The sequence below is a fragment of the Vicia villosa genome, unplaced genomic scaffold, assembly GCF_029867415.1.
Source record: "Vicia villosa cultivar HV-30 ecotype Madison, WI unplaced genomic scaffold, Vvil1.0 ctg.002718F_1_1, whole genome shotgun sequence".
Taxonomy (NCBI): Eukaryota; Viridiplantae; Streptophyta; class Magnoliopsida; order Fabales; family Fabaceae; genus Vicia; species Vicia villosa.
In genome coordinates, this window is record NW_026706011.1 from 101678 (window position 1) to 127957 (window position 26280).

Consider the following 26280-nt stretch of genomic DNA (forward strand, 5'->3'; position numbering starts at 1 on the left):
GTATCAAGCATACCAGGCTATTGATCCTAGGGGCAGATAGACTCCCACATGCAAAAGGCCACATATGGTCAAGAAAATGTTTTCCAACAGCAAGTGACGAAATACTTGAAGACATGGGGCAATGAAAATTTGAAACCTCAGGGAATCTTCCCCACAGAGTTGATTTCACAAAATATCTCCACAGAGTAATCCTCGAGAAGTTAGCTTCAAATAATATCTTCCCAACAGAGGCTTGGTTCCCCAATGAAGTTTACATCTCTGACACTGTCGGTTCTCCGACACAATCTCCTTCTCCAACAGGGTTTATTCAAACTCACTGTTCCCAGTAAAGTTTACACTCACAGTGGAAACTTGGTCAGTTATCCATCTCTCTTATCCCTAGTCAGGGCACATAAGGATCAAATCACTCAAGCTAATTTCTTCCCCAAGCGGTAATAAAAATCCCCAGCTGGATATCCTTAAATGGAAGACAGGAATTCTCAACACAATCACCTTGTCATCATCTCCGACAGCATACAGAGATTTATTTTCTCAACCAGCAATTGCGATACAAAGTTACCAATATGCTTCCACTATATAGTCCATCCATGCATCATTCACGATACATACATAACATACAACATTCTCGTTTATTTCGAGAACCTCATTCACATTACATACATAACATACAGCATTCTCGTTTATTTCGAGAACCTCATTACACAATACATGCCTTATGACAGTGCATAAAACTAATTTTTGCATTTTCAGGTCATTCACAATCAAAAGAACATTATCATTCAGATACTCTGCAAAGACGATCGTATTAACGATTCAATCTTAATGTTCATTCAAGACACAAATACAATTCTGATGTTTCATTCCGGGTCTTTCTTCAAAGATAATTCAGAAACAATCAAAGAACTTCTCATCCTTTCTAGGAGCCTTTCTAGGTAGTCTTGTCTAAGACGTTTATCATCCTTTCTAGGAACCTTTCTAGGTAGTCTTGTCTAAGACGTTAATCATCCTTTCTAGGAACCTTTCTAGGTAGTCTTGTCTAAGACGTTTATCATCCTTTCTAGGAACCTTTCTAGGTAGTCTTTTCTAAGACGTTTATCAACCTTTCTATGTAGTCTTTTCTAAGACGTTTCTTATCCTTTCTAGGAACCTTTATAGGTAGTCTTTTTTAAAACATATCATATCCTTTCTAGGAGCCTTTCTAGGTAGTCTTGTTTAAGACGTATCGTATCCTTGTTAGGAGCCTTTTTAGGTAGTCTTGTTTGAGACATATCATATCCTTTATAGGAGCCTTTTTAGGTAGTCTTGTTTGAGACATATCATATCCTTTATAGGAGCCTTTCTAGGTAGTCTTGTTTAAAACGTTTCATATCCTTTCTAGGAGCCTTTCTAGGTTAGTCTTGTTTAAGACATATCTCAACCTCTTTAGGTGATCTTCTTTAAACATATTTATCCAATCTTTTCTAAGACATTTCTTGCCCTTTCAAGGAGCTTTTAGCTAGTCTTCTCTAAGACAGCTCTTCCTGAGCTTTGTTTAAAGCCCAATCCTCTTTACATCAGTCAATGATCTACCATATTCAGGAACCTCTCCAGGTAGTTTTCTGTAAGACATCACTTCATTTTGATGAATCTCTCCTTCAGATACAATCAATGCATATGATCCAGTCTGAAGAGAATTTGCTTTAGACAAACATCTTGTTAAAACATTTGGATGGCATCTTTAAGCCCATCTTAGACAAACAACTGGATGGCATCTTTAAGCCCATCTTCAACATTATTTCCCGCACCAGCAAGCACAAATTTATGGGTATTCTAGTGTTCAATCATCTTCCACCTTCAGATTCCGACAGGCACACAAGCCAATCTACATCTTCAGGTTTAAGAAGATTGAACAGGGGCAGCTGTCATACCCCAAAATTTGCCCACACTTTTCAAAAATTCAAAACTATTTTAAAAATTGGGTTTTATAAAAATCTCGGGTTCATTTACAGTGATATCCTGAATTTTATAAGTATTCGATTTAAAGTTTATTTTAAAATATAATGGTTTACTCTTAAATTATTTATATTTAATATTTTAATAAATAGCAAAATGCTGGCCGATGCTCATATACTTCCAATTAGCTTTTTATTTCAAACAAATAACATAGCACAATTGGTAAGGAAGTAAGGCTTGCAAACAAAAGGTCACGGGTTCAATTCCCGCTTGGTGCATTTCCATGTTTTTTAAACTATTTTTTTATCTTTTTTTGCACCAGGGCGCACCTGGACACAAGCACGTCTAGGTTCTTAATCTTGGTCATCAAGGAAGGTCCATAGGCCTCTGGATCAGATCTTTTCCTTTTTAGGATTATTTTGACCTAATTTCACTCTATAAATAGAGCACTCCACACTCTCTCTTTTTCATCAACAATAACCAACAATTTTCTAAAAAATCACACTTCTACTAACAATTCTCTTATTTTCTCATCAACAATTTCAACTAACACTTTTGTCAATAATTTTTAAACCTTTTTTCTAACATTTTTTCTTTCTAATCTTGTTTTCTTTTTTTAAGTTTTCACTATCTTTTAGTTTTTGGCCGATGATTTCAATATGAGGCCCTCTTTTATTTTAATTAGTTTTTAACCAAATGATGATCGTCTGATGGTATTTATTTTTTAAAGCCAACAATTTACCATTCACATTCTCTACAAGCACTTACAATTTGTCAATCTTATTTTTAAAATCTCTTTTCAAAGTTAATTCGCCTTTTTCTTCTGATTCCCGATTTTATAATTTTTATTTTGTGTAAACCATATGATGAATTATCTATGATGAAATTCTTTTTGTTGTTTTATTTTTTTGTAAGAGTTTATTCCCTAAACTTTCAATTCACGTTCAGGTACATATCTTGGTGCAAAACTCTTTTTCTCAATCCATACATACTAACTCTTCTCCATTAAATCAAACTTTCAAAATCTTTACACAACATATATTCAAATCAACTCATAAAATTGCAACATAATAGGACCATCCTCACAAGATTGAAAACAATTTCCAGAAGCCCAAAGAAATAAATTTCAAAATCATTGTTTTGCTTGTTTTTTTGTTGAATTTTGTTTTACAGAGAAATCATGGAACAGCGAGAGAAAAAAATCCCTCCGACCACCATACGGATCGCCGCAAACCAGCCGCGAGCACCTTCAACACAGCAACCACGGCGCCGTCTCCGGATACCCCATGGACTCACCGCTCCCGGTCTCGTCTAGCATCGCAAACACCGCTTAGCCACCGTGGATCCAACGCCATCACTTCTGCCGCGACGAACTCCACCCTCGATTTCATCCTCGACGATTCCTTCCCAAGCTTTCACCGATTCACAGTGTCTTCAATTCCCAAATCGATCCACAACGCACATCTCTCTTTCTTTCATTTTGACTTCACACTGATTATTTATTTTCTTCACACTAATTATTTTCTTCAATCGCTAGCTAACCTTAACTCAAGATAAGATACTCGAATCTAACTCACACACACACACACACACATTTTGACTTTCAAACAAAACATATGAGCTAAGCAAATTAAGAGTCCATGGATAACCATGGATGAAAAGGGTGCTTATACCTTCCCTTTTCATAACTTACCCCCGAACCCGTTTCTTTAAAAAAGGTCTTTTTTCTGTTCTTTTTTACCTTTCCTAATAATTGGACAAAATAAAAGTCGGTGGCGACTCTTGCTCACCGCAACATTGCTTGCGAAAATTAAAGTCAGTTCTCCCACCGTGTTACAGAACCAAAAAGGAAAACATGAAAACATTAACAAAGAAATAATCTATTGTGAAAATCTAGAAACCCTAATAAATCAGAATATTGTGGTGCCTCAAAAGGTCAAGGCTTTCGGGTGGCGTTGTTTGTTAAATAGGTTGCCCACAAGGGACCTTATTCTTATTAGAGGGATTTCTATTTCATCTTTAGATTCTTGTTGCTTGTGTGGGTTGGAGAAGGAATCTTTGCATCACTTGTTATTTAGTTGTAAGGTTTCTTCGTTGATTTGGAAAGAAGTGGCTTTGTAGGTTGGTTTTGAAGATTATAAGTATGAGGATATTTGGAGGAGTTTTTTGGATTGGCACAATTTTTGCATAGTCTACATGGTTAAATCCGGTAGGGAAGGGACATTGTGGTTGGCAATTTGTTGGTCTATTTCGAAGGTAAGGAATGGTATCATCTTCCGAAATGAATCTTGGAGTGTTTCCAATATTATTTGGAGCATTAAGGAGTTTTTTTGGAGGTGGTCCTTCATCGGGAAAATTACCCGCACCAATTATAATTTCTATGAATTTACAAATGCCACTTTATTGTATTTTTCATAGGGTATATTTGACTTGTAATTTTCTTCGGGGTTTTTGTTTCTTACACCGCCTTTTGTAATCTCCTTGTTAGAACTTTGGGTTCTTTAATGAAATCTTGATTAAAAAAAAATCACAAAACCAAGTTAGTAAAGAAAAAATGTGTGTTGAACTTATACTTACGTTTAGAAACAATCAGAAGCAACAAACTGTTGTGAAAAAAAATTGTTGTGAAAAACTAGAAACCCTAAAAAATCAGAATCAACAAAACCAGGTTAGAATTTATTTTTACATAGTAGTGAGTATCAAATAGGTAAAAATTGTCCATAAATGTTATAACATTCTTTTAAATTTTGGCAATATTTTTAAAGGATTTTAGGGGTACTGGTCTATTGCCTTGTTCAAGCAAATTGCTTCTCTGGTAAATAACATAGCTATCCAGATTGCAGCTGGGAGCAACCTTAAGGTTATTTATGCATCAAATCAAATTTCATGGAATAATAAGACAAATATATTACATGTTTTCTTCCTATTCATTATTATCATTTTTAATCTCCAAAATCTCATTTCTTCCCATTTCTTTATAGGCAGTTTACAAGCATTATCACTCAGATGGAAAATTGAGCCTACAATATTTTATTATTTTCTTTGAAGTCTTTGAACTATTTCTCTCTCAAATTCTTGATATTCACTCACTCAGATGGGTTAATGCATTATGCACTTTTAGTACCATTGGATTTGCCGGTACAACCATTGGTGTTACAATTTACAATGGTAAGCTCGTGATCGATCAATGTCTTAGCATCTGGCTGATTCATTTCATATTGATAAGATACTGAGTTGTTGATTTGTAACATCTTTTAGGTAAGAAGATTGATAGAACATCAGTTAACTACAATTTGCAGGGTAGTTATGCGTCGAAGTCCTTCAAAGCCTTCAATGCTCTTGGAACCATTGCCTTTTCATTTGGTGATGTAATACTTCCAGAAATATAGGTATCTCATTCTTCTGAATCATGCACCGATCTCTGAATTGTATGTGCATAGTAATCGGGAACACAGTCTCTCATGTGTTCGGACTTCAGACATATTCATTTGTAGAATATAGTAAAAGAACCCACAAAAAAGAATATGCACAAAGAAGAATATAACTTTTGAACATATTGATTGAACTGTGATGTTTATAACATTGTATTTTATTAGTTACGTTTAGCACATATTTGTTTTTGTCGCACTTTCTGTGTATGCATCAGTCGCCAGACTCAAAATTTCGAAAAGAGGGATAAGCTAACACAATCTGCAGTGTCCGTTCTCCGAAATTCCCAGAGTTGTGAGAAACCTGCTAGTAGTTCTTCAAGATCCCATCATGACTCATCTGGGAACTTTACTTGTTCTAGCAACTTTTCAAGTATGGTTGTGGATCGTTACATCGATGGGGAGCAGCAACTAGAGGAAACTAGACCCAGGAGTAGTTCACAGAGAAAAATCAGTAGACCTGGAAATAATTGCAAAATTTATTTGTAATTTAGATGTAATTACAAATACTATAATAAATTATGAAATTGATTTATTATTGTATCCTCATTTTAGTAATTAATTATTAATTTAAATGAAAAAAATTCTATTATTAGTTTTTTAATTGTAATTTTTGTTCTTTTAAATCAATGCTTAATTTTAGATAATTTTGATATTTTCAAAAATAGTTTTTATGATTTTTTTATATATAAATTAGCCTTAATTAGTTATTGTGAGATATTGGATCGAACTCTAGTATGGTCGAAGGGTAGCTTCTTGGTTTGACAGTTCGACATGGTTAAGCATGACTTCGAAGGTTGCTCACATGCTGGTGTCGAAGTGTGCATGTTGTAGTCGAAGAAGGGTCGAGCATGCAGATGTCGAAGATGCTAGAGTTGTTAGCATGTTAAGTTAGGTTTTAGTGTTTAAACCCTAATTTGTTAAGTTAGCTTGTTTATTAAGTTGGCTTGTGTAATGGGCCTTGCTGAAAAAGCCCATTAGTTAGTATGTTAGGTTTTATTATAAATAGCATACTAGTCTCTCATCATTGCTAAGCTGCAAATCCTAATTTAGGGTGAGAGAGGTTATTTGTTATTCTTGTAAACTTGTAATCTTGTTCTAAGAGAAAGTGAAAGAATAGCAGTTATAACCAATTATTGTGTTCCTCTTCTTCCTTGTCCTTTATTCTTCCTTATTTTATACTTTGTTCTTGGCATTGAATTCACAACAAATTGGTGCGGTGAGCGTGGAGAAGATGCCTTCAACAAAGTATGAGATTGAAAAGTTCACCGGAGTGAATGATTTCGGTATGTGGCGCTTGAAGATGAAAGCCCTACTGGTTCAGCAGGGTTGTTTGGAAGTGTTGAAGGGAGAGGCAGCCATGAATGCAGAATTGACCGTAGCGGAGAAGACGAATATGATCGAGAAAGCACACATCGCAATTTTGTTGAGCCTGGTGATAAGGTTCTCCGACAGGTATCAAAGGAGACGACGGCATCAGGGTTATGGGTGAAACTTGAAAGTTTGTATATGACCAAATCGCTGGTATGTTCCTGATTTGAAGAGAAATATGCTTTCTCTTGGTGAATTCGACAAGAAAGGATATGTTTTCCAAGGAGAGAAAAGTATCCTAAGAGTCATGAAGGGTTCGAAGGAAGTCTTGAGAGGCGTGAAGAAACAAGGCTTGTATACCCTTGAGGCTGAAGTTGTAAGTGGTTCGACAAATCTTGCATCCACGAAACCTTTGTCGAAAACAGAAATCTGGCACATGAGATTGGGCCATGTCAGTGAAAGGGGTCTGGTCGAATTAGGGAAACAAAATCTGCTTGGTGGAGACAAAGTCGAAAAGCTGAAGTTTTGTGAACCCTGTGTACTTGGAAAATCTTGCAGAGTGAAGTTCAACAAAGGCAGACAAAGAACACATGGATCCCTTGATTACATCCATGCTGATCTTTGGGGGCCTGCAAGGTGTCCATCACATTCAGGAGCAAGGTATTTTCTATCCATAGTAGATGATTATTCCAGAAAATTATGGGTATTCATCCAGAAGACTAAGGATGAAACTTTTGAGAATTTCAAAAGTTGGAAGACTCTGGTTGAAAATCAGACTGGCAGAAAGGTCAAGAGGTTGAGAACCGACAATGGCCTTGAATTTTGCAATGAGGCATTCGACAGTTTTTATGCTGCCTCTGGTATTGCAAGGCATAGAACTACTGCAGGTACTCCACAGCAAAATGGTTGGTTGAAAGTTTTAATCGAACTATTTTGGAGAGAGTCAGATGCATGTTGACTAGTGCGGGGTTAACGAAGGTGTTCTGGGCTGAGGCTGTTTTGACAGCAACATATCTGATAAACAGATGTCCTTCGACAGCGTTAGATATGAAGACACCTGAAGAAGTTTGGTCGGGACATCCACCAGATCTCGACAAACTGAGAGTATTTGGCTGCGTAGCCTATGCTCACATTAGGCAAGACAAGGTCGAACCTAGAGCTCTGAAATGCATGTTCATGGGATACCCAAAAGGAGTCAAAGCTTATAGGCTATGGTGCCTAGAGCCAGGTCACAGGAGGTGTATCACAAGTCGAGATGTAGTTTTCAATGAAACTGAAATGGCTTTTAAGAAAAGTGATGATGTTGGTCGAAGTACAGAAACATCTGACGAAGAGCTGGAACAGGTAGAGATTCCTGTTGAGGTGGAGCATGTTGATGCTGAATTGCATATCCCTGATGATGTCGAAGAAGTAGCAGAAGATGTTGAGAAAGTTGAGGAAACTGACGATGACTACCTATTGTCGAGAGATAGGTCGAGAAGAGTCATCAAGGCACCTCAGAGACTTGGGTATGCAGATCTTATAGCTTATGCCTTAATCTCTGCAAGTGAGGTTCTAGACGAAGAACCTAGAGACTACAAGTTATGAGGAGTCGAAATAAGACTGAATGGCTGAAGGCCATGGATCGAACTCTAGTATGGTCGAAGGGTAGCTTCTTGGTTCGACAGTTCGACATGGTTAAGCATGACGTCGAAGGTTGCTCACATGCTGGTGTCGAAGTGTGCATGTTGTAGTCGAAGATGGGTCGAGCATGCAGATGTCGAAGATGCTAGAGTTGTTAGCATGTTAAATTAGGTTTTAGTGTTTAAACCCTAATTTGTTAAGTTAGCTTGTTTATTAAGTTGGCTTGTGTAATGGGCCTTGCTGAAAAAGCCCATTAGTTAGTATGTTAGGTTTTATTATAAATAGCATACTAGTCTCTCATCATTGCTAAGCTGCAAATCCTAATTTAGGGTGAGAGAGGTTATTTGTTATTCTTGTAAACTTGTAATCTTGTTCTAAGAGAAAGTGAAAGAATAGCAGTTATAACCAATTATTGTGTTCCTCTTCTTCCTTGTCCTTTATTCTTCCTTGTTTTATACTTTGTTCTTGGCATTGAATTCACAACAGTTATAGTTTTGACAAAAAAATTAATTATAAAATAAATTTAACTAGTCTTATTTAGCTTGAGATTTACTGTGGTATTATTGTGGCAAATTTGTAGCTATGTAGTTGGGAAATATAACTCTAGTCTGATATTTTTGCTACATTTCAGTTTTGGTTTAGCTAGGAATTTATAATTATTAGTTGGAATTTTGCTAGGAAAGTTTAGACTAGATAATTAGCCACTCAATCCATGCTAGGGCAAAGACCATAGCTAATCCACAACTAATCTCTAGCTAACTCTGTTAGATAGAGATTAGCTACAGATTACCTGCGATTTTTGTTGTAGTTAATTGTTGATTTTCTTGTAGTGTTTGTTAATTTTTAATTCTTGTAGTAAGAATTCCATGAAATCATAGACTGAAAGTCCTTGAAATAAAAAATGTGACGAATACTATATCAAGCTTATGTAAAACCGAGAGATAAAAAATTACATTTTATACTTCTTCATTTACAATAAATTCATATGAGTATACAAAAGATGAATTGAGTGTATATCTCTTATTTTCAGGAGTGTTTGTATATAAATCGTAGAGCTTGTCGTTTGAATACTCGTCTTCCATTCTAAAATACGATAATTAACCAAATTTAGTCCATTGTGGATAAAAAAGATTAATTGGGTGTATGTCTCTTTTGTTCCCGCGTATTTGGATTCAAATTGATAGCTTGTCGTTCGAATACTCGTCTTCTCTAAGGAACCGTGACTCAATTTACCTCACATATTTTACGATAAATTTGAATGAAAATGGATTAATTAGGTGTAGGTATCTTTCTTCTCAGAGTATTTGGATATTAGCTTTATAGCTTATCGTTTGAATACTCGTTTTCAACTTAAAAACAATTTCACTCATCAAACTATCTTTTTTTGCTTCAGTGCGACACAAAACCTTTTCACAAACAAGTGATGCTTTATTAATTTCGACACGAAATAATCAAACACTTCAGCTTCCAAGCACGAGTAACAAGTAATGTTTAACCACTCAATGCGACCTAAAATATGTTTTTTTTAGTGTTTTATCGACACTTCCCCTTTAAAAAATAAACTCAGTGGCGAATCTGTTGTATTTCGAGTGCGCTCGAGTATTTTTCTTATCGCGACATTTGGTTCTAACTAAATTTTCAACAATTCCATCCTTTCCATTCTCACCTCTTGTAGATATTGCACTACAAAAATCACGCCTGAATAGCGAGTTATTTTACCAATTAGCGGAGATTTGCAACCTCTGCAAAATATTTTGTGGCAGTTTTAAAATCCGCCGCCTATATGATTCTCACAATTTATCTAAGGAGGTTTTTTAATGGAGGTTTTTAACCCTGCAAAATATTCAAAATATGAAGAAAAAAATCATAGGAATCAAACTTTATTTAATTAATTTTAAAAAGACAGTATAATTATATTAATAATAAAATTAGTAAAAAACGATAAAATATACAATTTTTTGACACAAATAGTACACAACTTTGACAAAACTAGCCAAACACACTAAAAATAATATAGATAATAAATTTCCAACTAGTCATAAACAAATCTAATCCAAAATCTTAAATCATATTGCATAAGGTAATCATTGAGAACTAGACCCTCTAACCCGCAAAAACTTTTGGATTTAGATTAGACAACACATTGATTGGACAAGAAGCACAAGACTGAAAGTTTGAATTTCAAACCAGCCAGCGGCAAACAGACCATAATAATTTAAAGCTTCAAAATCATTTTTTGTGATTGACACCGCATATGTAGCAGTTGACTACCTAGATGCTTTCATAGAAAATGACATGTGAATGAATGCATATTTAAGATGTCCTACCTTATAGTACATCACAAGCAAATATTCAAGAAATAGAAATTTCAGGAGAGTAAAAAATAAAGGCACTTAAAAGTTGTTGTTTTGTTAAGAGATGCTTTTGATATTGATGTTTGATGATGTATCTAGTAGAGCAATTATTAAAAATTGGGAAGTTCACTTTCAATCAATCATAACATTTCATCTAATTCACTACGCCGTATAAGGGCTTTTAGAGCGCTTTTTTTGGGCTTTTAGAGCGCTTTTTTGGGCTTTTAGAGCGCTTAAAAGCGCTGCCAAAGCCAGCGCTGCCATAGGTAACGACAACGCTTTTGAAACTCCAAAAGCGCTCTCGTAGCCCCCCTATAGCATCGCTTTTCCAGAAAAGCGCTCTCGTATCCCCCTATAGCAGCGCTTTTTCAAGAAAAGCGCTCTCGAAGCCTCTCCTATAGCAGCGCTTTTTCCAGAAAAGCGCTCTCGTAGCCTCCCCTATAGCAGCGCTTTTATCCAGAAAAGCACTCTCGTAGCCCCCCCTATAGCAGCGCTTTTTCCAGAAGTGCTTTCGTAGGTTGCACTTTTTTTTTAATCTTTTATGCTTTTTTTTTATCTTAGGCAACACTTTTAGTTATAAAGCGCTTTCGTAGGTAGGCCTTTAAGAGCGTTTTTGAAAGCGCTGTCGTTGCTAAACGCAATATTTTAAAGCGCAACCTGTAATTTAAGCCTCCCAGTTCGACCTGTAATTTATATTTATTTTCAACCTGTAATATGTTTTCAACCTGTAATATTTCAACCTATATTTATTTTCGACCTGTAATATATTTTCAACCTGTAATATTTTCAACCATAGGTAGGACAATATATACTAATATAATACCATTATAATCCAAAATAATATATATACACCATTTTAGTTCAATTCACATGTAACTAACTCATCTCAAACAAACTAAATAAGATACATATAACTAACTCATCTCTAACAATAACTAAATCTGAATATAAGCCCGAAATGTAAAAAATCCGACGAGCGCACAGTCCTGGTCCTGTAAAGTATGAACAGAACAACACGGTCAATTAAAGGCTCCAACATTTATACTTCAAATTTTCCAAGAAAAAAAATTGTCATTCAGTAACATCAACAATATTATTAGCAACAATTTTATGTGATTTGCAACTCAATCCACCAATGTAATGTGTCATTAATCCAGTCTCAAATCAAACTATTAGCACCACTTAACAACAACAAAAACAAACTTGATTCATATAACAACGTCATCATCGTCAACTAATATTAAGCAAAATGAACCAACATCCACCAAAGAAACTCAAACACAAAGTAATTATCAAAATAATGTATTCATAAAACTTTTCACACAATAATGTATTCATACCTATATGAATAGTTGCTGAATATAAAATTGACACAACTCCTCTTTGATTTCTTCCAACTTAAGTCTCGTGTAAGAAGCAGCATAGAAGTCATCAAAGTATTACATAACAAAAACATAATATGAATGATTTAGTTAAATGTAATAAATTATAAGAAATTATCTTAAGTTATAAATCCATACCGTGATTGGAATCTCTAATTGATTCGTTTGAAGGATTTCTTTCAAAAACCTCAAAACAAAGTATCCGCAATCATGACTGTTTCGCTGTTGCGGACATTACATAAAAAAACAAATAAGATTTTATAGTTGTCTTGTTTTATCAAGTAGCATAACTATTATAAGCAAAATTGTGAAAATTAATGTACCTGCACTTTGATCCAAGTAATGTTGTTTGATTTAGTCCGGGATACCTGTGCGTCTCTTTGACTTCGGAACACTTGTATTTATCTAACAAAAATATAAAAGCATATATTTAGATCAATCTCACAAATAATTAAATATATAAATATACACAAATATTTAGAACGATCTCACTTACGTATCAATCATTGACTTCATAGCCGGATAATTGGTCCACTCACCATCTATGCTAAATAAAACAAAGTTATTTTTTTGAATTCGTAGAAATTAAAATAGGGTTGGATAATTTTCGCTATAAAATTTCACCTCTAAATATTTATTTCTTTAAAATAATAAAGTCTAGCTGAAGACATTTTCTTCCAAACTTACTAATGTCTGCTAAAAGTATTGAATGGTACAAAGGATTAGCTGGGAGCATCTTGAATTTAAAGAAAAAGTAGTACTATATTATAGCTGGCAACATCTTGAATTTAAAGAAAAAGTAGTACTATATTATCGCCTATAGGCATTAAAGAAAAATTAGTGGTTTGATTCTGGCTCCATTCCATTATAAATTCAACTATGTCTCACTCAAAAGCCACTTCTCACACTCTCCCTTATCTCCTTCACCCACCTTCAGCTAATTTTGTTGTTTTTCTAATTGTGTCTACCGGCTTTAACATTATTCAGCCCCTGCTGCAAGCAATCTATAGCAACACCAGCCGAGCCGACGTTCAGAAAATAGAGTAATCATATTGGAGAAGAGGATTTATTTTGATTCTTCAAGAGGTATCTTTTACTGTGTTTTTTCCTCTTCTTAGTTATTTTGCTCATCTTGTTCTTTATTCCTTCTATAAATATATTTATTCCTTCAATAAAACAATTTTCATTCAGTTATAAAACGTTTTGAAAATCCAAATTTATGGAATCTAAAACGTTTTGAAAATCTTATATTTACTTATCTACTAGTTTATAGTATATGTATAGCACACACCCGATAAGTAAGTTTTATTTATCCCAGATTTTCTTGCTGAAACAAACTTTACAGATTACTTCATAATATGAGATTATGATTATTTAAAACATAATTAAGCATTTTACAATTGATTACTCACAATAAAAAAATAAAAAAAATAAATCTTATTAGGTTCCGTAAAATAAACTATTATTTTAAGTGGCCATAGAACTTAAATTAAAACTAGAGACTTGCAATTTGGAAAGTTATAATTGACTGCATATAAAAGGGTAAAAATTTTAAATAAGTTAAAACCGGTTTATAAATTTAAATTTAATTAACTGAATTATTTATAATATGTGGTTCAGTTTATTAACCATTTAAATAGTTTAAGTATTTTTTTTTGCTTCAATGTAATTCGGGATATAAATTATGGTTGAGTATTGTAAATAATGTATACTAAAAATTGAAGTTTGTTAGGATATCAAAGAATTTTATAAATAAAATGTCAATTTTATAAATTGAGTATCGTAAATAATGTTTACTAAAAATTGATGGAGAAGTTTCGTGTTATAGAATTGAAAAATATTTTTATAAAACAAAAGGAAAACCTTGATAAGGTGCCTTATTCTACTTTACTTCCATGACTGTCCAACTTTTATTTGGTCAGATTATAATACATACAATAATACTATATTTTAAACCATTTTTTCCACCACGTGTCGAACATACAAACATTATAAGAAAATCTGAGTCCGAAATTTCTTAATAAACATTTTGTTTTGTCCTTTGAAAAGGAATGGTGCTGGTATAAGATGCTCTTATTTTATGTTTGGAGTTAATAATAACTATAAGACCACCGCAGTGGCGGATCCAGACATTTTGTCTATTGGGGGCAAAATGCAGTTGAGTAAATTTTATTTAGAATGTAAAATTACTATTAATCTTACTTTAATTGATAAAAAATTACTTTCTTCTAAATTTTTTTATAATATATATTAATAAATTAATATTATATTGATAAATTAATATTACAGTATGAGTCGTTAGAATTTTTTTCTTCTAAAAATAATTACTTTCTTTTAAATTTTTTAAAATATATATTAATAATTTAATATTATGATATGAGTCGTTAGATTTTTTCTCTTCCATTTTATTTTAAAAAATAAATTAAAACGAGATTTTATGGAGGAAAATGTCAGAGGTAAACAACATGAAATTTCTATATATTTGTTTGATATTTGAAAAAAGAGTAGAAAATTATTAGAATACAATAAATAGTGAGAAAGTGGAGAAAATATGAACAACAACAAAAATTGTGGGGGCAAGCATCTCCTTAATTACTTCACATGCATAGAAAAAAATACTAACATTGCAAGTAGAGAGAAAATTAATTGGTGGGGGCTTGAGCCCACATATGAATGTATGTAGATCCGCCAGTGGACCACCGTACGTAGTATAAATTCCAAGAGCATAAAAAACAAAAGTCCTATTAATACAAAACTATAAAATGTGTACTAAATTATACTCTTAGCAGATACATTACTAAATATTAGTATAGATAACATTGAATGATATGTTATATTGATGTTTACAACTTTACATTAGGTAGATAGAGACAAAACTTTGATAATCGAATTTTATGTAGATTAAAAGAGATTATGAATGATTGTTAACCTCTACATGATAAATCTGGAAAAAAAAATTACCTTTTGATGGTAAATTCTTAACAAATCTCATTTTTGAAAAATTAGGCTATTAAACTCTTGTTTGTGGATGTTAGAGTTTTCATTCGTTTTAGATTGACTATGGAAATGATGTCTAAAATTTTTTACATCCTTCATATAAATCAATCCTCTCAAGTTTTGAGGATTGCAAGAGACGATTTATGGAGTTTTCTTCCTGGAAATGAGTTTTCTTGTCCCAAACATTATAGTAATGTGGAAATAGATTCTCATTTCTTCCATTACACTTCCAACAATGAAATGTATATTATATTGTATGAGTGTGGTGATCTTCCAAATTCATACTTTACTCCCTCGTTTCAAATTCCTTTTGAAGTAATTGGTTGTTATATCGACGGAAAATTTCATAGTACATACGTAGTTTCAAGTTCTAAATTGACTGATTTTAATGCGGTGAACTGCAAGCATAGTATCACAGTACCTGGAAAAAAGAACTCTTTGCCAAACAAATCACGCGTCATGGAGGGTATTTTAGTCCAAGGATTTGAGGTGAGATGGAACGGTGTTGGGGAAGACAGGTGTCGTGCTTGTACAAAATATGGAGGGAGATGTGGATACAAAGGAGTAGAAAATTCATTTATGTGTCTCTCGAAGAGATCTTCCGCCTCAAAAGGTCCATGAAGTAAAATATTCTATTTGAATACTCAATATTCTCTTTAAATCATCACAACTCTAACTCATATTTGCTTTTATAACTAATTGTTGCAGGAACATGGAATTTGAAAAAGAAAATCATCATTGGTAATAAATTCTACTCTCCTTAATATATTTCATTTTTTTTACATGTAGATACTTTATATACAAAATATAATTACTTACACTTCCTATGTTTTATGGAAGGTGTTATTTCAACTATGTTGGCAACACTCACTGTCATCACATCCATATACTTTTATAAGCGCTATAATATACACTCTCGCAACCTCTCCTAACAACCTTTTAGACTTGATAGTCAACGCATTCGTAAAAGTCAAAACTTCGGAGTCGAACACTTCATCTATAAAGATCTTTACAAGGCGACAAACCACTTTGACAAAAAACTAGGAAATGGAGGCAATGCAAAGTATTTTATGGTAACAGATAACACTTTTATAGTCAAAATATAGTCCTTAAGGTCAACAGTCATTGCAATCACTGATTTCAGCCATTGATCATGATCAAATGGCTAAGACTCCAAAATCTCAAATGGACAACTTGTGATGTTAGTTGTTTGGTGTATATCCAACAATTTATATAAAATGGTTGCAATGACTGTGGGAAACCTTGAATGCAAGAAATTGAGTCTATTTTGTTTACTGCATCTATTGCCTTTTTTTAACTTTTAATAATCTTAACAAATATTTTCTATCATTTGATTATTTTTAGGAAAACTACCAGATGGGCGTGAAGTGGCAGTGAAAAGGCTTTTTAAATACGGCGTCAATAATGAACAACAATTTCTTAACGAAATAAATATACTAGCAAGAACTTTTCATCGTAATCTCATCTTATTATATGGTTGAACATCACTCAAAAGTCGTCGTGCTTTGGTTGTCTACGAGTATGTTCCTAATGGATCTTTGAGTGATCATCTTCATGGTGACAAAGATACACCTAATAAACTTCCTTGGAACATTAGGATGAGGATTTCCGTGGAGACAGTAGATGCATTGAACCATCTTCATGCTTCTCATATCATTCATAGGGATATTAAAACAAGTAATATTCTCTTAGATGCCGAATACCATGTTAAAGTAGCTGATTTTGGACGTTCGCGCCTCTTTCCTAAAGATCAAAGTCATGGTTTAACAATTCCACAACGGACATCAGGCTATGTAGACCCCGAGGACAATCAGACTAATGCACTTACTTACAAAAGTGATGTGTTCAGTTTTGGAGTGGTGTTGATTGAACTCATAACATCTTTGCGTGCTTATGATCGCAACAAAAAGGATGATGGTGTCAATCTATATGACATGGCTATTAAAAAAATTCAAGATCACACTTTGCATGATATTGTGGATCATACCCTCGGTTTTGATACAGATTCCATGGTAAAGCAAATGATTAATGGGGTTGCCGAGTTAGCACTTTCTTGTCTCCAAAGTTCCGGTGATATGAGACCGACAATGGAATCTGTGCTCCAATGTTTACAAAGTCTTAAGGATGTGAAAGAAATCCAACCTCAAGTAGCCGGCAGTTCTAGCCCAAATGATGAAATAGTGTTGCTGAATAATGATCTAGCTTGACTCTCACCTAGTTAAAACAATACAAAATTCTAGTTCAGTTAGTATTTAACTACAATATGTTGTTAAGTAGTTTGCTTATTTCAATTATTTTGGCTAACTTTATGTAAATATATACTAAGGATTGATTTCAATGTATCATTCAGTCTCATTTTTTTATTTATTCTGGATATCATTTAAGACTCCTTTGTTACTTCTGCAACATTCAATCTCAAATTTAATTTTTCAATTTTTAATGTAGTAAATATACACAAAGAAACAATGATTTGAAACTGTAATGTAAACATCAAAAAGTATTTTTGTTAATGAAGTGTTGGAAGGATAAATGGAAAAAAATGAAGAATTTATTATGAATAACAACAAAACTGATACAATAAAACCTTCTTTTCATTAGGTGCAAAACATAGTGCAATTTATTGAAAAAAAATCAATTTCTATTAATGCTTGTCATACTAAACCACAAAGGTAAAACAAATTTTACTATCGCCTAACTGTTTTACATTTGGTTTGATACTAGTTTTTATTGTTAGGCTTCTATTTTGTGTAATAATTTAATTTTATTGGAAAAGCTATACTTTTCCTCTTTAAGTTCGCATGATTATAATTTTAGTTTTGAATGAAATCTAGAGTGATGATTGAATGAGTATAAAACTGATCGGAAGATCTAACCAATCATCGGTTTCTTAATTGAAAAAATAACAGTCTTGTTGCAACATCATATTTTGATGTGTTAAAGTCAACATGATTCAAACAAGGTACTGATAAAGTAGTTTAACTGTTAGATTCAAGTCCATCCTAAAATTATATATAAAGAGTTGCAACGCCACTAGAAATGTCAAAACAATAAAATAAAAACCGAGACACTAACCATAGATTTTGTGATAGGTGAGAAACCATACTTCCGTTTTTCTCAAAGTAGTTTAACTGTTATAATATTAATTAATGTAACAAAAAAAAAAGAGCCACAATGGCTACAGAGGAGGATATTCCAAACACATATAGAGTAATATTATTGCTGTCCAGATCACCAAGCATAACCATTCAATGTTGCTGCCCTACCATGTCCTTTGCTATCCAAGAATTTCCTAAAATGGCACAACAATAAAATTGCATCAGAAAGTGGTACAACAGTAATACACGTTAAGAAAAGGAGAGAGGAGAGTGCAAAATTTTCAAAAGAAAAAAGAAAGACAAAAGTAAGACTTACCTTATCTTGAATCAGAAAAGACAACAACAAAAATCCATACAAACCATAATTATTTGTCTCTGCTTTCCATTAATTATTTGTTGTGTTTGTCTCTTGGTGTTTTAGTATTTCATTTGAGTTATGGTTGTTCATGAAGGATAAGAGATTTCTTTATAGAATAATGTTTAGGCTTTTATTTGTTTTGTGCCTATTTTACTCAAAACTTTGAAAAATGACTCAAAACTTTTCAGTACTAGTTTTGAATATTTAAATTACAAAAACTTTGAAAAATTTATTAATCCAAATTTTTGGAATCTAAAAAGTTTTGAAAATCTTATATTTACTTATCTACTAATTAATAGAATATCATTAAAAAATAATTAATCATTTTACAATTGATTACTCACAATAAAAATTGATTCCTCATATTTATTTGAGTTTTATTTTTAAGCAGATTGATGAAATGTAAATTCTAGCGTCAGGCAAAAACATTGTTACATGGAGTCTATATAGGCTAGGTTGCTATATACAAACAAACATTTGCAATATACTTTTATGTACCAAAAGTATATTAATTTGTGAAGGTTTGTTTTAATTAATTACTTCATCACATGTTAATATAAGCCATCTTATAAAATAACTTTTTATTTTAGATCATTTTTCATAAACACGGATTGACTAAAATAAATTGATTAAAATAAATGAAATTATTTTATTAACGAAAGACTAACATATGATTTTAAGAAAAATCCTAATTTCAATCTTAACTTATTAAAAATACGACTTGAAAATCCAAATGATAAATTTATATATATATATATATATATATATATATATATATATATATATATATATATATATATATATATATATATATATATATATATATATATATATTTTAATATCCCTTCCTCATTCATTTTTCTTTTTCAATATTGATTGGTTGAGACTATCATCCTATTGAACATATTAAACTATCATGAAAATATTAAAATTAAAATTATAGTATTTGTAATCAATGTTATTAAAATTATAGTATTTGTTGTCAATGTTTTTTTTTTTTATAATAGGGAGGGCTGAAGCCCGAAAAACAAGAAACTACAACAAATCTAGCAGAGAACTACTAATCCCTAGAGAGTCTGCCGCCATAAGGGGTCTTAAGAAAATAGGCGCCTCCTTATGAACGGTGAAAGTCTTATCACTATAGCTGCACTTAGAAAGAGCATCCGCACACATATTAGTGGATTTATAAGCATGTGAAATGACAACGATCTCATGAAGACCCATGATATCCTTAATCTTACGAAGGATAGCGACACACTCAACGACTCATGTTGTCCCTTCTTCAATGGCGATGACCACCTCCTTTGAGTCAATATTCACCTCAACCACTACAAAAAAAAGGTCTCCTGCCACGCCCAAGAAACCGAGGCTATATGCAAAATAACTGTGGCGTAACGCTGAGGCCACGGTTTGGCCACGAAAATCCAACTGTGGGATATGCGGCCGTGACCTAAAGTATAGTCCACGGTTTTTTGGTATATACCACGCTTTTTTAACAACCGTGGCTTTTATAGGCCACAATTTAGGTAGTTTGATTAAGGCCACGGTTTATATTTGTCACGATTACAGAACTGTGGCCATATGGTAAGCCACTGTTTCAATTTAACGTTTACCATACAGTTTTGGTTCAAGATATAGCCACTAGGGGTGGACAACGGTTCGGTTCGGTTCGAATTCGGGCCCAAACTACAGAACCGAACCAATCCACGGGTGAGATGGTTGGGCCCAAATTCTGACCGCTTTTTTTATCGGTTTTTTCGAGTTCGGATTAGAATGGTTCGGTTAACAATATCCGTTTTTTTCGGTTAACAAGTTACTAGTTCAATTTGATTTTAAGCCCAAAAAATCTATGAAAATTTATTTATTTTACTGGCCCACACTAAAATCATTCACAATTTAAAATTTGTAGTTAATTATCACTCAACTATCATATTAAATAAAATTAACTATTATAATATTTAGAAATATTCAAATCTATAATATTATTACGACTTATTCAAAATTGAAATCAGTCCTATTGTGAGATAGTGTTTTGTCCATATTTTTCCAACTAATTCATGCAATTGTCCATCCTTCTTCCAACTCATTCTTGCAATACCTGTCATCAAAAATGAAAAATCAAGTAATACAATTCAAAAGTTATAAACTATGAATTGAAAAAATAATAACAATGATTTTGACAAAAAAAGTCAATTATTGATAAATAAATAGAATAAAAGATCAATATTAATGATAAAATCCAAAAGTTAATCAATAACTAATAGTAACAATAATTTAAATTCTATTAATGATTTTGTCAACAAAAAAACAATTCAATTAATGATAAATTAATATTGAATGAATGATCAATATTTGATTTGCATCATCCACTAAAACTGTATAAATAAGAGTAGTGGTTTATTTATCAGAAAAATGATATTTATCAGAAGAAAAAAAACACATTTATTTATTTAACATAAAACCATTAATTTAGATTTTGCTAAGTATGACCATCAATCAACTCTAAATAAAAAAATATTTTTAAAAAAGTACTTAAGGAGTGGAGAGTTTATATTTACCTGAAGAATGATTTTTTCAGCTTGAGGACGTGATTCTTTGAAGTAGTTTGTGAGAAAGCTGTTATAATCTCTAGCAGAATGAGTTGTAGTTTATGAGCAAGATAATAAACAAAGAAACTAAAACACTTACAATGGAATAATGTTGATCTGAAATTACTGATAAAAAAATGAAATGCTCAAAGATTAGTTCTATTTCCTCCAGAAAAGTATTCGGCTCTATTGCTGGAAACACAACTCATTCATAATACCCAGTCATAGATACTCAGTCATCAATACACATGAGCCATCATAGATAATCACATTAAACTGTTAGTGTTTTATAAAAGTTAGATTACTGAAGTTTGTATTACTTGTCATGATCAACTATTACACAAATTTTGGATCCAGTACAGGAAAATTTTCATATTGTAAACAAGATTTGCCTACATAAACAACAAGACAATAGTCAAACTATAATATAATGATGATAAACAAGTTCTAAAAAAGAAAAAGAAAATGAACAAGTTCTAAACAAACAAAAGAAAATGAACAAGTTCTAAACAAACCAAAATCCTTTACCACTCAAGTTTAGAACAAAAGATATGTTATTTATAAGAAACATAAAATAACAAAATCAATTTTCTACCTACCAACCAACAAGTTTCCATAGCTGTCTTCTCTTCTCTAGTTACTAATAGATCATGTGAGTCAACTAGAAATAAAAATGCACCTTATGGTAGATAAAGATTTACTTACTTTCGTTGCCAGAATTAACAAATGTTATTTGTTATTGAGCCATTTATTTATGCAATTAACAAAAAAAGAAGTTAACTATGTGAAGTGATTAAATTTGAAAGCAAGAAAAAATAAGTAAAGAATAATCATAAGGACAGTGATAAAACATATATGCTTCCATTATCACATAAAATACTATAACTATTCATATAAAATAAACTAGATCTAAAATAGGAAGGTAGTGCCAAGAGAAAACCATTGCCTCCAAGTGTGAGCTTCAATCTCTACATAAAACTTTATCATGCTACAGCAAAAAAAAAGTGTATCTTTTCATGATAGATGAGTTAAAAGGTAATTATCACAAACAGAAAATGGATTGCTCTGTTCAAACTTCAGATTTTATAAATTTATAGAGCTATCTTGCCACCAAAAATGTGTCCTTATGCAATAATGATAACAATAATAAAACTCACTAAAAATTTCCACAAACACATAATATGATTTTAAAAATTGAATAAACTTAGTGGATCTGACTTGAATGTTACCACTTTCTTCTGATATTTCACATTCATGGATGCGAGCGTCTTTTCCATATGCCTTTGCAAAAGAGATTGATCCTGGCTATCCACTCTCGAAGCATCTGATGGAGTTACTCCTCAAGAAGCGCAACATCAATTAAATGGTTCCACTTCCTAGCAAGCTGCAGATCAAGAATATTACTCGTAGATAAAAAATATACAGGGAGATATAAAGTGAAATGGAGATAAGAATACAAAGATGGAGATAAGACATGAACAAACCTTAAGTTATTCTTTGAAGGGCACATGGAAAAAAGCCTTATACAAATGACAGATTGTGAAATAGAATTGCAATTTAGGATGTTCATAAAAGATACCAAGATTTGCACGTAGTTGATAATATCATTATAAAATAAAGTGGTGTTAAGAATAGTAGAATTTAAATGTTTCAATACACCTTTACACTAATACTATATCTTATATACCACTCAATTCTTCTTTTCCATAAACCGCAGTTTTCGCTACACGCTCTATCCACACTTGGATGGCATCTGTGATATGTGGAACAACCTACAAAAGTCGTAAGTCCGCTAATTGGCATGTCTGCTTGGATAGAAACAGTATTACCAGGGGTACTTCTCTCATCAGGTCCAGACTGCATATAAAAAACCACTTCACCTTATTAAACCTAGCATAGAGAAATTAACCTCACATTTGAGTAAGATTAGATTTTTAAACAACTGCCTTACATCAGGCATTTGAGTCTTTTCTATAGAATCAAACAATGTATAACTCACCTCTATATGACACAGAAAAGACAAGTCTTTCACAATAAAGGCTCCCAAGTTTAGAAGAATTCACAATCATATGTGCCAATCAGATATGTTTCTCTTAGTTTCTACCAAGGTAACGTCTTTTTGCAGAGAAAACTACGAAACTTACAGATTCCTTTCATATATTAAAATGATGATTAGATAAACATGCATTCCTTTCATATATAAAAACAATGAATAATTTTCAAGGAGGGTGACTTAAAAGATTAAAACATAGATACTTTCGAGTTTCCGATCAGCAGTTTAAGCTGAGACTTTCTCCTTCCGTTCAGCACTCGCATCTTGCAATATAGCATCAGCAGCCAATCTTACCTGAAACTTTTCCAACAAATGATATATAAATATTAAACTTCTCCACAACACAAGAATATCTCTATGAATCAAATCATGTTGTCAATAAACAAAAGAGAACCAAGAATGCCGGTTAACAAATATATTCTCCGGCAGTTCCACATAAGGAAATGAAAGGAAACATTAAGAGTTTCTCCATATTTAGCATCATTGTTATCAAATCCCGATATACTCTCAAGTTCATATTTAGCATATTTGGTTATATCAATTTCATACTTAACTATCAAGTTTATATGTATGAACAAATAATACAAGTTCAACAGATTATGTAGAAATATAAGCATCAGAGTCACACAAGGAAGTTTACCTGATATAAAACTTCTAAGAGTTGTCCTTATGATAATAACTCAGAGTCTTTGAATTTGGATAAATTATGATCACATATCTCCATCTGAATGTACACTGTTCACTTTCAAACCATGAAGAATAATACCCCATAATGTCCTGATTAGAACTTGTAGAGACAAGAATATAAATGAAATTAAGAAAAACAAATTCATGTACAATAAAAGAAAAGAGAGAACCATAAATGACAAACCCAAAGCTGTAATATCTTGAACCATCCAGACAAGGCGAAAACGACGAAGGATTTCTCTTCAGAAGCTTCAATCTGTGCTTTGCCAGATCGAGTTCACTGATAACTTCTGGCCGGAAAAAGGCTTTGGAGGTAACTGCAACGGGAAAACTTGAAACCTCGAATAAGCTCCTCGGTCACGGTGGCGCCTCCTACGATGGCTGACAAGGGAGAATCGATGGCACAGATGAAGAAGGTGGTGAATCGAAGACACAAATGAAGAAGGTGGTGTATCGATGGCTAAAGGTGGCGAATCAATGGTGGGGTTATCAAAACATGACGGCACATGATGGCGAAGATGAAGAAGAATCGAACAATTTTTTGGGATGAAAAAAATTAGGAATTTTTTCAGAGAAAATTTAGGGAGAAACAGAGAAGATTAGGGTTTGATGGAGGAAACTCGTAGATGAAGAAAGGAAGCGTGATTGAAACGGTGGAAGAGAGGAAAGGGTTTAACAAAGAGAAGAAATGGAGGAAGAGAGGTGGTTTGACGGGAAGAGAGGAAACTGATGAGAGAGGTTTCAGGAAGAGAGATTGAAATGAAGAGATTATGTTTTATGTATATTAGTTTTTTTTTAATCTTAAATATATATATATATATATATATATATATATATATATATATATATATATATATATATATATATATATATATATATATATATATATATATAACAAGAGAAAGAGGGAAACCAAAAAAAAAAGAGGGAAATTTTGGAGGGATATATTTTTTTAGGCTTGGGCCACAGTTTGAAGTGAAAATTATGAGGCCGCAGTTTTCCTTTGCGGCTAAAAATATCTGCTGTTGTCTAACTGTGGTAATTGAAGTAAAGGCTACAGTTTCATACTCCGGATTCAATATTTTATAACATAATTCTACGCTTTGAAAACCCTGGCCAAATCATATACGTGGCCACAGTTTCTGGGCCATGGAAAATTTTAACGTGGCCTTAGGCCAAAAATGTAGTAGTGAACCCTCCTAACTCCCAAGGCCAAAGTGAATTTAAACCTTCATATACTCCCCAAAATTCTGCAAGGATAGCGCTGCATCTCCCCAAGTACTTGTAAAAGCTTCCCATCCACTCACCATTATGGTCTCTAATAATTCCTCCACAACCAGCTTCCATACTTCCTTTGCTAGTCCCATTTGTATTGAGCTTTAACATATTCGAAGTAGGCGGTTTCCAACCTATGTATTCATTACCAATCTCCTCATACTGACACCTCTTAGTAAGCCGAACAGCCTCCTCATAGTTCTTACATCTTCTTAGTATATGCCAAATAGGATTAGGAGGTCTTACAAAGTGCTCTTCATGTTCCTCCATATTTCTCCATGTCCATATCATATGACAGGCTATCATCCATGTACTGCTCCATTCATTATTTCCTCTCCCACTGTAATTTAGATTTAGCGTGATCCAATGCTTGATATCAACCGCAAAAAACTCTGTCATCAAATCGCTAGGAACCATGCTTTTCTAAATAGGAAGGCATTTTGTACAGTCTCTGATTGCATGGAGAGTAGATTCGCAAACATGCCCATATAATTTACATCCTACATTGCCCAGCCCCTTTATGCTCTTACTAAGGTTAGAAAGAAGACGATCATGTTTTAGGAGCCAAACGAAAGTCTTGCATCGCTCTGGAACAACTGCTCTCCAGATTTTCACCCATTCCCCGTCATCAACATCTTCGTCTTTTCCTTCCAATTCCTTATACATTGACTTTACTGATAATTGCTCATGATTTATACCTGCAAAATAGAAAACATCAGGAAATTGCTCCACACTTGGAGGAACACACGATAGTAGCTTGTCCATCCACGACTTAGGCAGCCACGAGTTCAGTAATGTTACATTCCACTCTCCTTTCTCATTAACTAAGTCACACACTTTAGCTCCCCTGAGATTTTGAGGAATACACACATCATAATTGTCCAAGCAATACTCTTTGCCAAGCCAATTGTCTTCCCAAGCTTTAATGCTAGTGCCATCTTCCACTATCCACATACTTATATCTAGCATTATAGGAAGTGTTCTAGAAATATCTTTCCACAATGCAGAGTTGGACATCCTCACTTTCAAATAATCACTAGCAGTTTCTACATTATACTTTTTCCGTAAAACCTTGCACCACAGGTTCTCTGCATTAGAATACAGCTTCCATCCCAACTTCATCAAGCACACATTATTCAGGGTACAAAGATCCCTCAATCCCGTGCCGCCCAAGTG

At 33.1% G+C, this 26280-nt stretch overlaps 1 protein-coding gene and 1 long non-coding RNA gene across 5 annotated transcripts; one reads left to right on the forward strand and one right to left on the reverse strand.

Annotated features, from left to right (window-relative positions):
- The first annotated feature begins 15448 nt into the window (after window positions 1–15448).
- On the forward strand, window positions 15449–17367 carry LOC131639634 (LEAF RUST 10 DISEASE-RESISTANCE LOCUS RECEPTOR-LIKE PROTEIN KINASE-like 1.2). Its single transcript, XM_058910120.1, has 4 exons — window positions 15449–15640; window positions 15736–15768; window positions 15868–16100; window positions 16393–17367. Exon 4 carries the CDS (start codon window positions 16647–16649, stop codon window positions 17253–17255), a length of 609 nt encoding a protein of 202 aa, XP_058766103.1. The 5' UTR covers window positions 15449–15640; window positions 15736–15768; window positions 15868–16100; window positions 16393–16646; the 3' UTR covers window positions 17256–17367.
- Window positions 17368–19649: 2282 nt separating this feature from the next.
- LOC131639633 (uncharacterized) lies at window positions 19650–24603 on the reverse strand. 4 transcript variants are annotated; one of them, XR_009295000.1, is made up of 5 exons: window positions 23783–24603; window positions 23089–23442; window positions 21190–22946; window positions 21060–21117; window positions 19650–20599 (listed from the first exon to the last, which is right to left on the reverse strand). It is a non-coding gene; the product is annotated as an uncharacterized LOC131639633 (long non-coding RNA). The 4 variants fall into 4 exon arrangements; XR_009294999.1 differs by having other exon boundaries at window positions 21060–22946; XR_009295001.1 differs by lacking the exons at window positions 19650–20599; window positions 21060–21117 and having other exon boundaries at window positions 22146–22473; window positions 22574–22946.
- Window positions 24604–26280: the final 1677 nt, after the last annotated feature.

What these genes read in the sequence shown, in the direction of transcription:
- LOC131639634 (XM_058910120.1), top strand. Translation starts at nt 16,647, where the DNA reads ATGAGGATTTCCGTGGAGACAGTAGATGCATTGAACCATCTTCATGCT.